Genomic DNA, 21,743 nt, shown 5'->3' with positions numbered 1-21,743 from the left:
GGTAGGTAGGAAGCGGCCCTGATACGATGATCCTCGCCGTGGGCGATGCGTTGCGTACCGTCTCGATCAGACTCCTGAAGTCACTCTTCAGGATCTCCGACTGCCGCATCCTGACGTCATTCACCCCCGCGTGCAGCACGACAGCTCCGACGTTAGCATCATCCTTCAGGATTGCAGGTACCTGTGCAGAGACATCAAGAATACGGATGCCAGGAAAACAATGAGTGCGCACCTTACCTTTAGTGGAGGAAGCGCGTACGTTCCGGACGATTGAGTCTCCGATGACCACAGCGCATTGCATTCCGTCTCGCAGAGGGCGGCAAAGCGGTTCCTGGTCGGGATCTCGAAGACCGGTGGCGGCGGTTGGGTCATCACTCCAGTCCTGGCTCGCACCTTTAGACGTGGGTGTGCCGGTGCAGGAGTGAAGTTCATTTGGGCTGACCGTGTTCTCGAAGCCTGGGCTCTGTGCAGAGAAACACGCGGAGTAGAAGTGGTAGGAGTACAAATACAATACAAGAGTCCACGCAAGTTTAAAATTTTCAACTTGAGCTATGAATTTGCGCGAAGAGTTTTCGCGTCACTCATGCGAAAATAACGAACCTTTCCAGCGAGTAATAAAGAGCGTGGAACGCAATTGCTCGTGTTTAGTGTGAACACAGTATTAATTTGCGTATAGTTTGAACCCAGTGCTGGGTTCACACCAAACGCGAACAATCACGTTCCACGCTCTTTATTACTCGCGGGAAAAGTTCGTTATTTTCGCGTGAGTGACGCGATCTGACAAATATTTTTAACCTTCACGGAAGACGAGATTGCTGCGCGTTCGCGTCATTCGCACCGCCTGCCATGAGTTTGCGTCTATATGCGTCTTTGTATTGTCTTTGTATGTAATTTACTCGCGCAAAACGAACGCTTAATTTGCATTTGGTTTGAAGCCAGTGTAAGCATGCACCCTTGTTAGTGCACTTGGTGTACAGTAGTGATCATATGGGCTATATGACAAAGTATTATATTTTAATTCACACATTATGTTTTGCATAGACTTGCATGTTTTCTGAACATTATTTGAAGTGTCCTGGAGTGCGTTGGAAAACCATGGGTAAAACGGTAGGTAGCACATGTTGGTATAAGAATATGGAAGTCATCCATTGTGGTCTGTATTAAATGATGATGCCGTGACCATCTAATACCTGCAATAGTTGTGTAAGGGTTACCCGAGGTTAATTTTAAAGTGTCTTCTTTAATATCAGAGCTTTGGGTTTTGAGGAGATGGAGCAGGTTCTGGTTCAGCCCGACTGCTCTGATCTAATCTGATCTCGTGCTGTTTGTGACCTCCACGTTCCCCTGGCCCGGAGCTCATTTCATGGGCTGTCATTATCAATCCCCTGATGGAGGTGAGCAGAGAAACTCTTTGAGTCACAGGTGAGAGAGAGAGAGGTTCTGGCTTCACCTCCGTGTGCTGTTCAGTATGCAAACCCTCGTATGTGTAGTGCACTTGAATCTTAAAGTATTTCTGAACTGCTTTTGTAAATGCATCATTAAATCTGTCCCGAGAGAGAAACAGGTTTTGGTTCCGTTTTGGTTATTTTAATAAACTGACCATTAAATTAAACATTATGTAAGTTTGGTGTCAAACTTAGCCTACATATTTCATAAGGAGCATTAATGCATTTTGGAGCCATTAAGATACATTTATTATTTATTCAATTATTTATTTTTGCAGTAAAGCAGCGAGAATTAGGGTATTATTAATATGATTAAAACATGTATTATAATTTAAAAATATATATAAATAAAATTGAATTATTATTATTATTGCTAATAATAATATTAATATTGCTTTGCTTAAAAAGTTGGAGGTTGGTTGTGCGCATTTTTTGTGAAAATAAATTTTAAAATCCTAAAAATAATGTCTGTATTTTTTATATTTTGATTAAGCTAAATTTATTCTTGTTTTTCTCTTTTGAGTTTAAAGTAAACTTTAATTTGGTTTGTACCTGACAGAAGATTCACCTGTTAATCTTTAACAAGCATTAAAAGAATCCTGGTGTTTTTTAAAGCGATGTGTTTAAGTGATTTACTGTTAACTAAAGTGTGAAACCGAGTCTGGAGTTTGTGAGATGATTTGGCAGCGCGTGTGTGTTTGTGTTTGCGTTTGGCAGCCCTCGTCGCCTCCGACCGCCTTCGCGCTGGTGAAGAGGTGTAGCCTTTGTCTCCATGCACAGTCAGTTGCCGTAGCAACGCGACTCTGCTTTCCATCTTACCTGCTGTTTTTATCAATTCGCACTTGAAGTGCTTGCTCCGCGTCGCTCTCTCTATCACTGTTTGAGTCTCTTTGTGTGACATCGGCCGGACGCCAACTCCAATGGAATCTAGAGCCAATGTGACACAGTTGACACTGAAAATAGTTTCAGAGGTTTTCTTCATTCTTTAGAAATTCCGCCACTTGGTTTCCCAGTATAAATTTGTGTCCAAAGGTGACTTTGGAAAACTGACCCTTTAAACAAACATATTATTAAAGATGCATTCAAGATTTGATGAGACTTGGCAAAACATTTCACACGGCACATGAAAACAGAAGCAAAAAATATTGTTTGCTTAGTTTCAACTGAGATTTTTTGTATATTTTGAATAATTTCCCAATACACCGTACACACGTGAGAATATACTATAGTATACTTACAGAATTTACTCTATTAAACGTTTTAAAACTTTGTATAAAGGGGTTTTGAACCTTATAGTAAATAGTAAAGCATACTACTGTATTTACTTAAGTTGTGTTATGATTCACCATAGTAATACTACAGAATACTTTAGTACACTGTATATTAGCACCGTGTAGTAAACTACTAATATATACTACAGTTCACTATAGTAAATACTGAATAATACTAAAACTATTCATTTTCAAGTATTTTTTCCATCTGGATATTTTCCAACTAACTTCATACCTTAACAAATTGAGTGTTTTCTCCGTGTTATATCATACAGCGCATGTTTTGACGGGGACAGATATTTTCTCCAGACTCTATTGCATGTGTTTGGAACGGAGTTAACTGATCTCTTCATTTAAAGTGAGTCGGGTCAGGAAGGGACCCCGCGGCGGTGTGATGGAGGAATCGTTGACTTGTGTGAGGTTTGTTAGTGTGAGCGACGTCAGTCTCTCCTGAGGCAGTATTGGCACTCTTTCTCTCTTTCAAGCAATTAAAACGCTCTTGATTCCTACAAGCACCCGGCGACCTCTTGAAAGCCCAGCGTAAGTGATCTGTGCCAGCTGCTGAAATCATGATCACTTTACCTCTGGTGACTGAAGATAACCTTCAAACGTTCACATTGACCATCTGTGAGGCGAGTCCTCCGGCCCCGTGTGGTGTGACATCAGAGGATTCACTGCACGCTTTTAAGGGTTTGACATCGCTCCGATCGCTTCTCCAGAGAACTTAGGATGAGCGTATAAATAAGAGGTGCGGGATAAAAAAAAGCACGTATGAGTATTATTAACATGAGACACGTTCACTCCATGTGTGCTGTGTAATCTGTGATCATACATGATCACACGACATGAGGGCGCGTGACTGTGTGCGCTCTCGCATGTGTCATGTGTGGACTTTAGATGTACCTGACCCAACCCCTCAGGCTCAGAATGTGTTCGCTGAATTGTTTTGCAGTGGTAGAGTTTTTTATTTTATGTACATTCCTGCATGAACATTTCATCACATGAAAGTGCTGTCAGTGTCTTCTGGGTAAATTCGGCCCCTTTGGATGCAAGACAGACACAGAGAGAAAGAGAGAGAGAGAGAGAGAGATGGTAGTAGCTGGTTTGTGCGGTTGCCAGATCTTCTCAGCGCTTGCAGACGTCACTGTGTTAAGTAGGTCAGGCTTCTGTGTGCGTGTGTGAACCTCTGCACTACAGCGAGTTATGCCATTTATAATGTTTCGCAGAAAACCTCACCGTGATGCTGAGCTGCCATAAATCTATGGTCAGTTTTCTTTTGCTTCAGTGAAATGGACGGCCGTGAAAAGCTCTGAGTTTGCAGCTGAAGCAGACGGTGAGCGATCATTCAGATATATCGAGTGATGACGGCTTCTCTGTTCAAACCTCAAACCTGGAAGAGTAACCCTGACTCGCACACACACACAAACATCCGCTCGCTCCGGTGTGCATTCTGTTTCCAGCCCGTCTGGTGAGAAATGAAAGAGGCATTAACTTGTTGAGGCTGGAAAGCTGGAGCGATCCATCAGAACAATCCTGAAACGCGCACACTCACAGGAGCAGTGGATCACATAAATCTTCCTCACAGCTCAACATTCACATAGAGAGAGAGAGAGAGACTGTACATTCAAAAGACATTCAGCTTTACATCACCACTGAACCTGTGCCCTTTAAAACACAATCTCTTAGTCCTGAGAGTCAATTGAACTTAAACGGCTTCTGTTTCCGTTAAACGAAACATTTCACATGTGTATCCAAGTGTGAAAATATACATGTGTTGGTGTGTTACTATACAGTTGCTGACTGTCTATAGTTATATAGTATTTTTTTATGGTTGTATTTTAAGTACCTTGGGGTACTATATAAATACGAATGTGGTAATCGTATAGTATTGTGTGTCATTTAGCTTTAGAGTAATTACAGTTTAGTTTTCAGCTTCTTTATGGTAATTTTATTAATATTTTGAATTAGCTTTTTTAATATTTTTAAGTTTTAGTCCATTTTAATTACATTTTAAAAAGTTTGATTATGTGATTTTTGTAATTGTATAATTAATTTGTTTATTTTTCACGTTGCTCTATAAGTTGAATTTATTTTTCTATCCGTTTTAGTTTTTATTTATGTTCACTTCATAATTTTAGTGACTGAACTTATTTCACTTTATTGATGAGGCAGTTTTTTGTAATATTATAATAAGATCCTGCTTTTACGTCACAACAGGAGCGAAATCTGAACGGCTGGATTTCTCACATGCTTGCAGAGAAAGACTCATCAAAACAAACTTACTTGGATCTTGTTTTTCACGTTTTCTGGGTTGCTAGATGCACCGGGAACCCGATTATAGCACTTAAACACAGAAAATTTTGGATTTTCATCCGATGACTCCTTTAAATTAGCCATTCAACAAATTGTTTATTAAATAAAATTAACATACAAAAAATTCAACAAATTATTTATGGAATACAAATTATTATACAATTAAATTTTTATATAACTTAATAGTAATATAAATTAAATAAAATATAAATAGTTATATTATTAGCCACTAGCCAGACCGATAAACAAACATAGACCGGAAGTTAACTTCAGGCCAGGCGTGCGCGCACAAAGAAACCGCCTATAACGGCATACAAATAAAGAAAATAACTTGTATCAAAAATAGAAATGATAAAACACATGGTTATGTTGCAGTAGCACAGTCTCAGTTTTTGTGTGTGTGTGTCTGAAAATGCATTCTGATGGAATTCAAGAGAGTTGTGTAAGCGCGTACACAATCCTCCACGTCCACCTCGACGATGCATAAGACGTCTCCGCACATCCACGCTGGGTTTCTACAGCCCGATCAAGAATCTCACATTTAAAGGCGTTCAGGACAGCACACAGAGCGTTTCAACATCTCTCACTTCAATTATTTACTCTGTGTAGTTCATTACATTTACTCGGCTTAATTCGTTTTTTTAATGGAGATCTCTGTGTGTGTGTGCTTGCGTGTTTTTAAGTGCCAATAGAGAGTCTCATGTAAACAGCAAAGGCTTGCGGTGGATTGTGGGTCGATGTTACAGCTCTGTTTCAAAACCCGGTGGGGGAACATTCATACACGACAGGAAAAACTCGACTTACGATAGACTTCAATGTTAGTATGTTGACTTAACTAAGACCACAATAACCTAACAAGCATAAAAATACAAAACACACACACAAAAACATATTTAACAAATGATTACATTTACAATTATGAACTGTTTTATTGCTATTTAAAATCAAATAAAAAACAAGGAGATATTCAAAATTTGTTTCATTGAGTTCATAGCAGTGCATTCTGGGATGTGTGTTATGTTCCATATGGAAAATCTTTTACATAGAGAGCACTTCTACTTCACACCTACAAAACTAACATGATTTTGCTTTTTGCCTTCATAGTCAGTTTAGGTTTAGAAACTGAGCGATACGTAACATTGACCTTCTCAATAGTGGTGTTTCCGTCTTCCTCCGGTCCCGCCAAGCATTTGTTGATTTGTAGCTGTCCAAAAGCAATGCTTGCACTTGTAATCCGTCTCTCTGAAAGGTTATTCTGTTGTAATAATGAAAGTTGAAGGCTATTTGCCAGCCAGAGGACTTGAAAGAACAAAAGAAAAAGCACTAAACGTGAACTCATCAACTGAAGTGTCTTTGAATTCAGTGCATGTGTTTACAATCCCAAGTGCTTCAGATGTGTGTCTTTCATCTTAATTCTTTCTCATATAGAAAATCAAATCAGGATTCTGTTTCTGTTCCTCGGCCTGATGCGCTTTCATGTTTTTAACTTGATTGATGCGCCTAAACCTGGCACAAGATGCCCACAATATGGCTTTCACATTGAAAGGGACGTTGCTAGGGCCTTGCTGGGGTGTTCCGGGTCGTGCTAGGGGGGGTTTGTTGATCCCTAACCCTAAGATTTCAATTAACTGTGATGTTGACAGATTCTGTTTTGTTGAATAGATAAAGTTCTTAAAAAGGCACAATAGTTTTTTTTCCGAAGATGTTCATCAGACGGAAATGAGATGGATTCATCTGCACAGATGTGTTTGAGGACAGTTTTTCTCTCTCTCTCTCTCTCTCTCTCTCTCTCACACACACACACACACACACACACACACACACGCAGCAGATGTTCATGATGTGATAAGAGTTGGATTAGATCCGACCCCGCTGCAACCGGTCACAGAGGATATTGAGCAGGAATTACGGCCTCTGTTTGATTGATACTCGTAAAGCTTAAGAAGTAAATGTACACCACAGGATAAGATCAACTATGTGTAATGAACATTTTTACTCCAAAGTATTTCTAAAAGTCTCAATGCCTCTGAAACAACTTTTCTTTTCATACTTCTGTCATGTTGTGATGGATAAAATGATGTCTCACCCTACGCTTTCATTCTTGTCAAGATAGTATGAAATACGCGAGATTATAAGAGTTAAATAGGTATTTGATGTCATATAGACTTTAATTTGTATTTGTTTATCTGCATGAAGGAACGTGATCTTGGTATCCAGAATGTAAGCATACATTTGTTTTTGTACATCTCAGTTTTATTGTAGTTTAAAAAATCTGCATTAGCTTTTATTTGTATATTTTTCATTTTTGTGTTAATTGGAGTTACATTTTTAGCTATTCGGTTATGGGCTTTTGTGACTTTATTCATTATTTATGTTGGTCTATTAGTTGAATTTTTTTTATTTATGTTCAGGCAACCCCGATTCACATTTCGCATCTTTTCCGCGTGCATATTTTAAATGTAGATGCACGGCAGGCGTGCGCAAATAGGGGGCGACGCGCACATTTTTCTAGGCGCGTCGGCCCGCATTGAGATGGAAATAATTCAACTTTTCGGAGTGCCGCGCGCACCGCGGGTCATTTGAAGAGAGAAAGAGGTGCGGCTCGCGTTTTCCGCGCGGTTTTAGACGCAAAATGTGAATCGGACCTTATGTCGTAATTTTAGTGACTCAAATTAATTTCAGTTTATTGCTAAGTTCTCGTTTTTGTTTAGTTTCGGGTTTTTCTAAATAAATTTAGGCATTGTGTTATATTTATATATTAAATTTTCAGAATCAGATTCAAAATCAGATTTTTTTGATAGTTTTAGTTCGAGAAGTCTGTTCAGTTTCCAGTCACAGCCACAATAACACAACGATTTAAATCTGTGTCTGAATTCGCTCCCTGTCTCCTTTATAGTGCACTATATCGTGTGTCCACCATTTTTTGTGTTTGATCTTCTTGTGAGTTATTTTTAAACATTAAATGAACGTTATAGACAATGTTTCATTTTAAATATATTAAATAATTTTATTTGAAGTTATAAATAAACGTAATGGTAAATAAACATGACAAACTGTTGTTTTGTTCTCTTTATTATAAACGATTACAATAAACCTATTACAATAAAAGCCACGCATGGGTAATATAGGTGGTTTGACGTATGTCCGCGACAGTACTGTCAGACGCATGATATATTACGTCAGTGTCCAAAATCGTTCACTCATTTTCATTCACTTCTTCCCCATATAGAGTACTATTTAGCATTCGCTATATAGGGAATAGTGAATGAGTTAACAAGTGAGTGAATTCAGTCACTTGAGTGACAGCTCTGCATGTTGTCATGATCGTGGGTGGTGAGGACACGAAGACAAGGACAGAGGACCCAAGTGCAGACAGCGGGTAAGGGGTTAACAGGACTTTTAATAAATTACACCAAACTCAAAACAAAGACCCACGTGGGGGTAAACATAACAAAACAGAAACAAGAACAAGATTAACTAAACTGACAAGACTAAACTAATAACACATCACAAAGGACTACTTCAAACTAGACTAACAAGACAAAAACTCACCCACACGCAACATAACAGTACAATGATCCAACACCAGACAAGAGAACACAGGGGCATTAAATAGAGGGACAAATCAAAGGGGAACAGGTGTGGGGCATGAACTAATAAACAACCAATAACGAGAGATACAAAAGGGCGGGAACACAGACAAAGACCGGAGAGAGTATCGAAGGCCGACAGGGTCAAAATGACTCTCTCCACACATAACAAGGGATCCCGCCGTGACTCTAACACAAGATCAAGAAAGACATGACACGACGAGCCAGAATCACGACACATGTTTTATTCAGGGTGATATCTGTCCTGCCATTCAGATTCAGACCAAACCACACACACACGACTGTCAAAATAATGATCGTAAAGCTCCAGTCAGACCTGCTCAGGTATGGAGACATCTGACAGCGTCACCATCATGACATCACCATATAAAATATAACCATTTAAGTTCATTTTAAATCTTTTTAAGATGTTTACATGGCTTCTTATTGCGATTAAAACTGGCGAACACCACATAATGTTACTTCGATTATGCTTACTGCGATCATGAGCTTATTCACGTTATTTAGATCGAATTTTTGTGTTACATGAGCTAAAAAATGAATCGCAATATTGCCAAAATCCTATTATAATCGCATTTTGAGGGTGCATATATTCATCAAGCATTTCCTTTCATCTCTGTTGTACTTGTTCAGCTGCCTCGTGTTTTCTCATGTTGTGTTTTAGTAGGGGGTTTTTAATCAGATGATGTTTGATGGTCATCAATGTGTTGTTGTTGATGTAAACATGATGCGATGTTAAAGACAACAGACAGAAGGATATCTTATTTCACTCTTTTAAGACATTTCTGCCGTTTATATGTTGCATGAAAACAGTGACGCTTGACTGAGGTTTGTCATGTGCTGACAGCCACTTAAACAACGACATTGTCTATCACAACAACAAAAGATGTGTCTCACCATCAGCAGCTCAGAGGTGTGAGACAGGAAGTCTGGCTTCAGTTCATTCCGAGAGCTTTTGAATTGAATACGTGAATGAAAGAAGAGAGACGGAACTGCAGAGAGAAGATAAAGACTCGAGTGAATCCTGAGAGCAGTCGGGTCACATCGCAGGATTTATGGAAATTCTGAAGTACCTCACGGACAAAAGACATTTCTCATTATGTGTTCTTATGTGTACTCATGAAACATCATCAGTTGCGACTCAAGTATTCTGTTATTTTAAAGTAAAATAAATCTACAATTCTCTAGTGTATTGTTGGTTTTTAGAATGTTCCCTTTTTTAAAAGAAATAACTTAAAAGTAATTTCAGCTCTTCAGATGAAGAACTGCTGCCGTGTAAATGCTCCACAGATCATTTGACATGTTCATACTCAGTGTTTTGTCTTCTGATGTGTTTTGATGAAAACCACACGATTACGTTCTAAAGTTTGTTTGTGTTGTGTGCGTTTCTCTCCAGCGGTTAACATCACCTGTCCACCCAAGAAAGGTGAGAGACAGGCAGACTGCTGCCGTGTGCGTCACACGCTGTGTGTTCGTGCAAAACTCTGTGTCGTGTGTCTGTATGTCTTTGTGTCGTCTTTATGGTCGTGAACTTGTCTTGTGTGAAAAGTTCCATGTGTTGTTTGTGTTTGTATATTTGTATGCAGAGCCATCCTTCCCTATAAGCGAACTAAACGGCTGCTTAGGGCCCCACAGCCACTAGGGGGCCCCCAACAGTGCATGAAATTACAGTTTTTTTGTGATATATTTAGGGATGTCACGATTATGAAATTTGGCTGCCGATTAATTGTCTAATAAATCATTGCGATTAACGATTAATTGTCTGTTTTAGAGCTTTGACTTTTAATTCTCATACATTTTTTATTCAGCGACCATATTGTGTGAACATACTGTCTGAATATAAAGACTATGTTCTTTTTCTTGGAAATACATAGGAAAAAATTGGGTCATCATACTTAAGGTTTAGGCTTTTACCTGTCAATAATACAACTGCCAAATACTTGTAAATTAGGTAAACTGATCATGAGTGAAATGAAGCCACCATTAAAATGCTATCAGTCATAGAAAAGCTTCTAGTCTGTTTTTTTCTCACTTGCAAGACTACAATAAAAGTTTACTTCTATGTTAATGAGATTTTGGTAGACTGGTTTTCACACTGAAATAATATTAAATTGTACTGCAGGTTATTTGTATGGTATATGCTTTAGTTTTTTTTAAAGTGATTGTGTTGTGGTGCTACATTTTACAAGTATTACCATGCTTTAGTTAAAATATATACAATAAAATATGCAGATGCACTACAGCTCCCCCTAGTGTCTTCTATAGAGATGTGCAATAATTGCGATGATATGAAACCATCGCGATGAGGTCAAACAATCACGATGAGAAGATTATTTAATAATCGTGACAGCCAGATATATTCACGACACACATCCATTTCCTCACGTAGGGCCGTTCTCACGGAGGGCCGTACCCACTATTTTATCTGTGGTGTGCGTCAAAATTTGTGAAATTACTGACTAAACATTGGAATATCACAATAAGTGAGGTGACCAATCAAATTAAAGGAGGCGGGAGTTACTGGTTACAGAGCCGAGCAGTGACCAATCAAATTAAAGATGACTGAGCTACTGTCACGTCTTCACGTGTTCAGCAAGACGCTTCATTTTTAAAGTTGAAAGAGTGCTCTGCAACACACAACATATTGTAAGTGACTACAAACATTTGATATATGACAACTGTTTAGTGTTTAACTATGTTTAGTGTTTAATTGCTCATCTAACATACCTCTGAACATGACGTACAAGGAACTAGCCAATCAGAGAGCTTGTTACATCTCTCTCATTACATGTTAAATGGAGAGGCTAAAAGAAAAAGCTAAATGACTAAGCTAATCAAATAGCAAATCGGAAAAGGAAAGGCAGCATGGAAATGGAAATGCAAACGAAAGAAATCTCCTTTTAAATGACGTTCCAATTATTTATTCCTCTTTTTAAATTGCGTTTTCAAATACATTTAGAAATTCCACTATTTATTTAGAAATTAATTAATGCACTTTAAAACCATGTACTTATTGAGTGTTTTATGTTGTTTTTTTAAATTCCCTTTTTAAATTGAAGTATTTATTGATGGATTAATATTTCATTTATTAATTATTTTTATAATCACGCTTTTTATTGCCCATTAAAACGTTAAATAATGAATGACTTTATCAATTCGCCTATTTATATTTGGATAAATAAATGAAGTTGTAAACAAATGTATTAATGCCTATTTTTATTGTAGAATTACTTATTAAACTATGAAATGCTTTATTACATTACACATGACCCTTCCGGTCCTCCATATTTAACGATAGAAATGTTGCAATGCAAACGACAAAATGCTGATTTAGATGAAAAATATGTAATTTACGTGATTCATGTGATTTATAATTATCTGTGAATTCAGCGTTTTATTTGGGATAAAGTTAAGAATAATTGTGTGCAAATTGTAAATTGATTAATAGTTATCAAGTAAATACACTAAATAAAAAATAAAACAAATCATCCTCAAGGGCTATGTGGCTTTCAAAGGGTGTTTGCATTGAACAATAAATTCCACAACCTTTGTATGGTCTGTGCTCAAAATTTAAAGGGACAGTTCACCTAAAATTGGAAGTAATGAAATTATCAAATGTGTTGACAATCACAATACACTTGTAATGCAAGGTTTATGTTTTTGTTTTTATGACATTCCTACATCCCAAACACAGCAATAACTAATAGAATTGGGTGTGTATGTTAGATTTAAAGTGTGCATGAAAATAATTAAACATTGACAATAGTCGATTGTATCGGGGGCACAGGGGTCCCCCAAATCAAATTCTGCTTAGGGCCCCATAAAGGTTTGGGCCAGCCCTGTTTGTATGTGTTTGAGTTTATGTGTTTGCGACTGTATGTTTATATTTGTTTGTGAATGTCTTTCGTGCCTGAGAAATGTGAATGGGTTTGACACCTTTTTTAAGAAACCTGTTTTAGAAACACTTCTTCTCTTCTGCTTTGGATGTAATTGACTGAAACCTCTAATGGATGTGAATGATTGAAGCTGGTGTAAAGTTATCTTACGTTATCTCTTCAGACAGAGCTGGGCTCAGGAGTTCATCATATCTAACACACGACAGCTTTACCTTTTCCTTATTATCCTAATTGTTCGATGTTATCTGGAACAAATCCTATTAGTTTAATCCTGATGATTTAGTCAGAAATCACAAGCAGTTGTATCCTATTGAGTGTGGGATGGTTTGCCATGTTAGTTTTCATTTGAAACGGTTTGAAAGTTGAATAATGTTCAGGTCACATTGTCGTGTAGACACTATCTGTGTGTTCATGGATACATTTTCATTTTAAGGATGAATCTCATAACGTGTTGGTGTTATGTCACCCTAAATCATTCAAAATATGATATTTTTGCCTTTGGTCAATTAAGATAATATGATAGTGTAGATGTATGACATTTTATTTTACATTTCTATGCATTTGGCAGACGTTTTTATCCAAAGCGACTTGTATTGCATTATACTATACATTTATTTCGAAGTATGCACAATGCGGGATCCAACCCATGACTTTGGGTTTCTAGCGCCATGCTCAAACCACTGAGCCACAGGAAAGCTTTATCAACTTACGTAAAGTTGTACTTACTTACGTAAACTTACGCAGTGAAAATCAGCGCTGAAAGGGCGTGGACACAGCTGCTTTTACACACCTCTTCAGACGCAAACTTTATGGGAGGAGAGTATTTAAATCAATCACGCAACATGATTTACTAAGGTTTACGCTTGTTATTGCACTGGTATTTGCGGCATATTTAACGCCCTAAAAATGCATGTCTTAAACCCTGCGCAAATTTGCGCTGCTCTTGGAAGATTGCGTTGGTCATTATGTAAATGAGATATTGCATCTGTGTTTTTTAACGTGTGCCTTGTAAGTAAATCACCCGCTGGAATTTCCACTCCTATCAGCACTTTTTTTTTATTGCGCTCCAGCGCTATTTTCAGAATCAGAATCAGAATCAGAATCAGAAGAGCTTTATTGCCAAGTGTGCTTGCACACACAAGGAATTTTCTTTGGTGTTGGAAGCTTCTAGTACAGACATTCAACACAATGACAATACAATATAATACGATTCATCGTGCAACTACTGCAACATATACAATTTACTGAATTACTGTCATAAAAAATGGCCAAAAATTAACCCAAGCTGTCGCCCTTTTAAAAGGTCCAGATATAATATTTACTGTATAGATATGTTTACATTTGGTGCCAAAGTGTACCTTTGTGGTCAGTGGTGGCGTTTCACCAAAACCTAGGGTATGGCAAAATTGTCTCTGGTCATACAACAACCACATTCCAAAGTAACGGAACCATAAATTTTACCACATCATATCTAAATAAAACGTGTACAAGAATCCACGAAACTGAAAGAATGCACGAACATGCACAGAGACTTACAGATAACAAACCCTACCCTCATATCGTTTAAAATGTGCTTTTTAAAGCTCTAGTTTCTGCAGCAAAAGGGCGACACCATTTGTACTGTGTGTGACAATCACTTCAAACCCACAGCCATGATGTTGTCATTACAACCACCAACGACAACGTTAATGGGGTACGAGTCTAAAATATTGTCCAAACATGAAATTAACAGCAAACAGGATTAAATATAAAACATGTCTTACCTTGTCGCAGTGCAGTTTATTGCATAAGTAGCGGCGAGGTTGAAGCAGTGCAAAATCTGTGACATCCAAATAAATACAGGTAATCCAAAAGAGGCGCGGATACAGTGCAATGAACTGCGACTGCGCAACACTGGCACATGGAGTAACGTTACATTTTTTAATTATCCACAGAACGTAACAAATAATATTCATCTTGCAATATTTATACATCTGGCTTGGGCAGATGAGATTGTTATGTGACTGTTAAATAAAAAATAATAATTGCCAATTTATTGGCATATGTCGACAATAAACACATGCCTACTACCCCTTACCTTACTATACATAAGATATACAGCAGTCTAAAATATTTTGATTATCTTTAATGAGCATCATTATGCACACTTTGTTTCCACTGTTTTGTCTGAATGCTGTTTTGCCATATGCAAACTCTGTTTGGGGAACTTAGTTGCACTCTGTAAGTAGTTATATGCACTCTGTAAGTGCAGAAGTGCACTTACAGCTTTCCTGTGGCTCAGTGGTTAGAGCATGGCACTGTCAAGGTCATGGGTTTGATCCCAGGAGATTGCACATAGTCAGAAGCAAATGTATAATACAATGCAATGTAAGTCGCTTTGAATAAAAGCATCTGCCAAATGTATAAATGTAAATGTTTTAAAAGGGTACTGCACTAGTGTCAGCTTGGATACATTTTTTGCCCATTTGTTCTGACAGCGATGGATTTAAAGATACAATGTATAGGCGAATTAAAGGAATTACTCTAATTTATTCAGTTGTGTTTAATGAGAATGATTATTTCAAATATATTTCACCAGAGCAGAGCTTCAATTTAGAATTTTTTCCTCAGTGTACTACTGTAAACACACTTTAGACCAGTGCCCACACAGGTGTACGTTCATCCACTATACTGTTAAAGAGTACTGGCTTCCATCACTCCTAATGTAACTGTAGCTAAAGAGAAGCATGTGCCTCTTTTTATTGTGTCAATTGCACTTTAGAACAACAGTTCCCTATACTCTGCATAAATTAGTCATGTTTCTATCAGTCTGTATACCCCAATTACACATGCACATCCTCTAATCTCAAATGCTCTCTTAAAAACACTTTCTCACTTTCTATTCTCTATGCTTTTGCTAAAAGCAACATAAGCAGAACTGCAGGGTCAGTGGTTGGATCACTTTTCCTCTGGAGATGCGATGCGAAGGTAATTCTATGATGCATATGTCACAAGCCATCTCTTCATCGCGACGTTGCAACATGATAAAATATGACTGAGCAGCTTCTGCCCTGATATGATATTCAGGAGATGTTAGAAGGGAATTAACACACTGGGACTGAGTAACCTTGGGGAGAGGAATGATTTTCTCTCCTTACAGCGCATTCTGTGTATAGAGAGTCCTGTTTATGTGTGTGTGTGCATGTGTTCTCCTGCTAAAAGCTCTGTTGAATGTTGGCTGTTTCTCCTGGATGCGTTCCCAGTATGGCATCTTAAAAAAGATGTTTGAGAGTTTCTTTATCTATCTAAAGCATCCTTCCAAGAACTTCAGAAGTCTGAGATTTCGTCGCTGCCTTCACATTCCCTCCATATCAGGTCAGGTCAACTTTATTTGTACCCGGATTTGTAGACTTGTTTTGCAATGTGAGTTCACATATAAAGACATCACAAACATTGAATATAGGGAATAAAAATTATTATAAAAAATTGCTGAAAACCGCATGGATTAAGAACATCATATAACAATATAAAAATACATACATGCATTAAATACAAAGACCTATAATTACCTATAACCTATAGACCTATAAACCTGTCCTTATTCAGCTGAGTAATAGCTGCCGACACAAAGTTGTTTTTATACCGCTTTGTTCTACAGTACGGGACTGCAAATCTATGTCTAGATGGTAAAAGTTGGAATTCATCGTTTAGGGGATGAGAGTTATCGTTTAAAATTGAATTAGTCACACGCTATAACTGTCTAAAATGCAGGGATGCTGTGCATTACACATTACACACATACTACACCGTGGCTCCCCAATCAATTTACTAGAGTATGTAACAATTTGACTCTATTTGAGTTTCTATTCTTAACAGACAGGTTTACAAACCAGGATACCAGAGAAAATATTAAAAGTGACTCAATAAAAGCACTATAGAATAAGATCATAATGGTTTTGTCAATGTGAAAATGAGCCAGTTTTCTTAAACAATACAGACGCTGATGCCCCCTTTTACACAGTGCTTCACAGTTTGCTTCAAAGGTCCATTTTGAATCAATGATGGTTCCAAGGTAATTGTAGGCTTGCACAGATTCTATTCTCTGACCCTTAATATATGTATCTTCATGTGATTGGGCTTGTTTCCTAAAGTCAAGTATCATACCTTTTGTCTTAGATAAGTTGAGTTGAAGATAAGACTGTTCACACCACTTTATGAAGTCATTTATAATCGCGCCATGGCTAGTCTCATTACTATTAAGCGCACTAACAATAACAGTGTCATCCGCATATTTTAAAATAGTCCTGTTTTTCCACTTTGACACATATTTGTGTAGAGAATAAATAATAGTGGGGAAAGCACACATCCTTGTGGGGAGCCGGTAGAGGAACAAACTCGATCAGACAAGATTCCGTTAACACTTACTCTTTGTGTTCTATTAGTTAAAAATCCAAAATCCAGCCCACCAAATTATTACTTCATGTAAATTGTTCTAACAGTCTGCTAATAAGGACATGGGGCTGGATTGTATTAAAAGCGGACGAGAAATCGACAAATAAAAGTCGAGCATGCAACCCATTCCTTTCCAAATGTTTAGCAATTAAATTCAACAATGTTACTGTCGCATCCTCTACTCCTCTGTATGACCTATAAGTGAACTGCATAGGGTCAAGTATGTGTTCAGTTTTCCTCAGGATTTCTGCTCTTACCAACTTCTCAAAGGTTTTCATTAAAATTGATGTGAGGGCTACTGGTCTAAAATCATTTAAGGTACTAGAACTACTAGACTTGGGCAGCGGGACTACCACTGCGTCTTTCCAAACCTTAGGTATATGTTGTGCCTGTAAGGACTGATTTAAAATACAAGTAAAGATGGGACTAAGTTCCTTCACACAGGATTTAAGCAAACGCCCACAAACATTATCAGGCCCGCAGCTCTTATTTACTCGGATTAAAAAGAGGGCCTGTTCCACATCATCTTGATCTATCTCAAAGTGCTGATTATCCCTAAATGTATCACTCATTTCCTGGATTTCATTACTAAAATCAGAAATGTCAAAACGATTAAAGAAAGAATTAAGAGCATTTGCATATTCAGTATCTGAGTTAAAACCATCCAGAGTCACCAGACTGCTTTTCTGTGCATTGAAGCCCTGTTATAGTTCTCAAACTATCCCAGGCTGAGCCATGGTTATTTGCAGCCATTTTGTTCTCCAGTTCGGTTTTATAGGTTTGTTTCGCTTTCTTAACTTCTATTTTCAGTTCCTTGGTAGCTATATGCAGATCAGAAGATATTCCCTGCTTGAAAGCCAGTTTCTTTTTGTATATGCTTGACTTAACAGATTTAGTCACCCATGGTTTGTTATTAGGGTAGACCTTAACTCGCTTACAGGGAATAATCATGTCTCTACAGAAAGTAGCATATGCACACGTCACATCAGCAAGGAGATCTAAATCATCATCACAGGATTGAATAAATCATAGCATTCCTGCAGACAGAGCACTGCTTCTGCAGTCCAGACTTTAATGTTCCTTGTTTGCACCTTTTCTCTCCTTAACACAGTTTTATATATAGGCAGTAAGTGCACACAATTATGATCTGAGGAACCCAGAGGAGGAAATGGAAGTGCTTTATAAACATTCTTTACTGTCCCATAGCAAAGATCCAATGTCTTATCCCGTCTAGTTGGACACAACGCGTATTGATAAAAAGTTGCAAATGTCTTTTTTCAGCGATACATGGTTAAAATCGCCCAATATGAAGTTCGGTGAGTTGGTTGAAATCGACTGCAGTCTTTGCACCACTTTAAAAATAGTATCGGAAGCATTTGCCTTCGGGTGAATATAGACTACAGTCATAAACAGTTGCGAAAACTCCAGAGGTAGATAAAATGGGCGTAAGGATACTGATAAAAGTTCGACATTCGGCGTGCAAACTCATTCTCGAACCCTTATAGTGCAAATCCATCCTCAGATCTACAGATTTCATCTTCACTGCAGTAATGAAGCTGTTGGAAAAAATAACAATGCTGTTGTTTATACCTATGGGGTTCCAAGCCTGTATGTTCTTTGGAACACAAACGTATATGTTTCTGAAGAACTGCTGCACAACTCGTAACATTAAATAACAGATCATGGTGACCAGGGGTTGCCAAGCTCTTAAATGGCCAAAAAAGCAGTTTTTGAGCAAAAAACGTTTTGTCATTATTCCCAGATATGCTTGTCCTCGTCTGAAGGTCATATCTAACCTACTATACGTTTATGTTCAGAATTACAATATAATGTCATGTTTAGTTTCTATACAAACTAGGGCTCCAACAACTAATCGATAAAATTGATAATAATCGATAATGAAATTCGTTGTCAACGAATTTCATTATCGATTAGTTGGTCTGTGACGTCACTTGCGAGCTGCGCCGTTATAAATCAAGCGCATCTTCTTCCCTTTTAAAATTACCATTTTAGATGTGTCTCTCGTGCAGCATGAGCTGCGCAGTTTTAAAGTCAGACGTGGTTCTCCGTGGATGCGCCTCTTCGTGCAGCGCGAGATGCGCAGTTTTAAAGTCAGACGTGGTTCTCCGTGGATGCGCCTCTTCGTGCAGCGCGAGATGCGCAGTTTAAAAGTCACACGTGTCTCTCAGTGCAGCGCGAGGTGCGCAGTTTTGAAGTCTCTCCGTGCAGCGCGAGGTGCGCAGTTTTGAAGTCTCTCCGTGCAGCGCAAGGTGCGCAGTTTTGAAGTCTCTCCGTGCAGCGCGAGGTGCGCAGTTTTAAAGTCACACGTGTCTCTCCGTGCTGCGCGAGGTGCGCAGTTTTAAAGTCAGACGTGTCTCTCCGTGCAGCGCAAGGTGCGCAGTTTTAAAGTCAGACGTGTTTTCAGAATCAGAATCAGAATCAGAAGAGCTTTATTGCCAAGTGTGCTTGCACACACAAGGAATTTTCTTTGGTGTTGGAAGCTTCTAGTACAGACATTCAACACAATGACAATACAATATAATACGATTTACAGTCTAAAAGATTCTAAATTGTGCATATATAAAATAAAGACTATTTTACAGAAAATGGGGGATAATAACATATAAGAGACATTGTACAGGGTAGTATATAGTAGAATAAACATATTAACAGATTGTATGTACACTTGTGCAAATGGATAATTTAGTAAGTAGAGGTAGTGTTATATACATGTATACATAAGATGTAGATATAATAAGGCACTATAGTGCACACTATAGGAGTAGTGGAAGTGGAATATTGCTCTTAAGGAGCAGTTATCTGTTTAGGAGGGAGATTGCCTGGGGGAAGAAGCTGCTTCTGTGTCTGGAAGTCCTGGTGTTTGGTGCTCTAAAGCGCCGGCCAGAGGGCAGCAGATCAAAGAGTTTGTGTGCTGGGTGTGTGGAGTCAATGATGATTTTTCTTGCCCTGTTTTTCACTCTGGAATCGTACAGGTCCTGAAGTGTGGGCAGAGGAGCACCAATAATTTTCTCAGCACTACGAACTGTCCGTTGTAGTCTTCGTAGGTCTGATTTGGTGGCCGAGCCATACCAAACAGTAATTGAAGTGCACAGAACAGATTCGATGACCACTGAGTAGAACTGGGTCAGTAGCTCCTGTGGTAGGTTGAACTTCCTCAATTGACGGAGGAAGTATAACCTCTGCTGGGCCTTCTTTACAATGGAGTCTATGTGGGACTCCCACTTCAGGTCCTGAGAGATGGTGGAGCCCAGGAACCTGAATGACTCCACAGTATCCACAGTGCTGTCCAGGATGGTGAGGGGAGGAAGTGATGGAGGGTTCCTTCTGAAATCCACTATCATCTCCACTGTCTTGAATGCATTCAGCTCTAGGTTGTTTTGACTACACCAGGCAGCCAGCTGAGCAACCTCCTTTCTGTAGGCAGATTCATCACCGTCTTGAATAAGGCCAATGACTGTGGTGTCATCTGCAAACTTCAGGAGTTTGACAGAAGGGTCTGTAGAGGTGCATTCGTTTGTGTAGAGTGAATATAGCAGTGGAGAAAGAACACATCCTTGAGGAGCTCCGGTGCTGATGGTACATGTGCTGGATTTAAATTTTCCCAACCTCACTAGCTGCTGCCTGTTCGACAGGAAGTTAATAATCCACTGACAGGTAGAGGTTGGCACAGAGAGCTGGGTAAGCTTGGGCAGGAGGAGGTCTGGGATTATGGTGTTGAAGGCCGAGCTGAAGTCTACAAACAGGATCCTGACGTAAGTCCCTGGTCTGTCTAGGTGTTGTAGGATGTAATGCAGTCCCATGTTTACTGCATCGTCCACAGACCTGTTTGCTCGGTAAGCAAACTGGAGGGGATCAAGAAGTGGTCTGGTGATGTCCTTCAGGTGGGCCAGTACAAGTCTCTCAAATGACTTCATGACCACAGATGTTAAAGCAACAGGCCTGTAGTCATTAAGTCCAGATATTTTGGGTTTCTTCTGTACAGGGATGATGGTGGAGCGTTTGAAGCATGAAGGGACTTCACACTGCTCCAAAGATCTGTTAAAAATATTAGTGAAGATGGGCGACAGCTGCTCCGCACAGACTTTCAGGCAGGAGGGTGAGACATTGTCTGGGCCTGGTGCTTTTCTGATCTTTTGTTTGCGGAAAAGCTGGCAAACATCCTCTTCGCAGATCTTAAGTGCAGGTTGAATGTCAAGAGGAGGTGTTAATGGTATAGCAGAGATAGGGTCAGGGCGGGTGTGAAGGGTGAGACTCTGCATTTCAAAACGACAATAGAAGTCGTTCAGGTCGTCAGCCAGTCGTTGATTACCCATAGACTGAGGGGATGATGGCTTGTAGTTGGTAATGTCTTTCAGGCCTTTCCACACCGATGCAGGGTCGTTGGCTGAAAACTGGTTCTTCAGCTTTTCAGAGTAGCTTCTCTTAGCTGCTCTTATCTCCTTTGTCAGTGTGTTTTTGGCCTGATTATACAAGACTTTGTCCCCACTTCTGTAAGCATCTTCTTTGGCCTGACGAAGCTGTCTCAGTTTCATTGTAAACCATGGTTTGTCATTGTTGTATGTTAAGCGAGTCCTGGTGGGAATACACATGTCCTCACAGAAGCTGATGTAGGATGTCACTGTGTCAGTTAACTCATCCAGATCAGTGGCTGCAGCTTCAAAGACACTCCAATCCGTGCAGTCGAAACAGGCTTGTAAGGCCCGCTCTGTTTCGCTGCTCCATCTCTTTGCTGTTCTTGCTACAGGCTTGGCAGAT

At 39.0% G+C, this 21,743-nt stretch overlaps 1 protein-coding gene across 5 annotated transcripts in view; it reads left to right on the top strand.

Moving 5' to 3' along the window:
- Positions 1–21,743, top strand: part of slc12a5a (solute carrier family 12 member 5a) — a 126,007-nt gene that overhangs the window by 60,547 nt on the left and 43,717 nt on the right. For 3 of the 5 annotated variants that reach the window (XM_057338923.1, XM_057338920.1, XM_057338919.1), the window contains exon 2: positions 10,037–10,066. The exons of the other annotated variants lie outside the window; for them this stretch is intronic. In XM_057338923.1, coding sequence (XP_057194906.1) covers positions 10,037–10,066 — 30 coding nt within the window. The remainder of the gene's footprint in view (positions 1–10,036; positions 10,067–21,743) is intronic. 5 annotated transcript variants of the gene reach the window in all.

This window comes from Triplophysa rosa, linkage group LG7 (genome assembly GCF_024868665.1).
Source record: "Triplophysa rosa linkage group LG7, Trosa_1v2, whole genome shotgun sequence".
NCBI lineage: Eukaryota > Metazoa > Chordata > Actinopteri > Cypriniformes > Nemacheilidae > Triplophysa > Triplophysa rosa.
The sequence above is the reverse complement of the archived record's forward strand: the minus strand, read 5'-3'. Positions and strand labels throughout refer to the sequence as shown.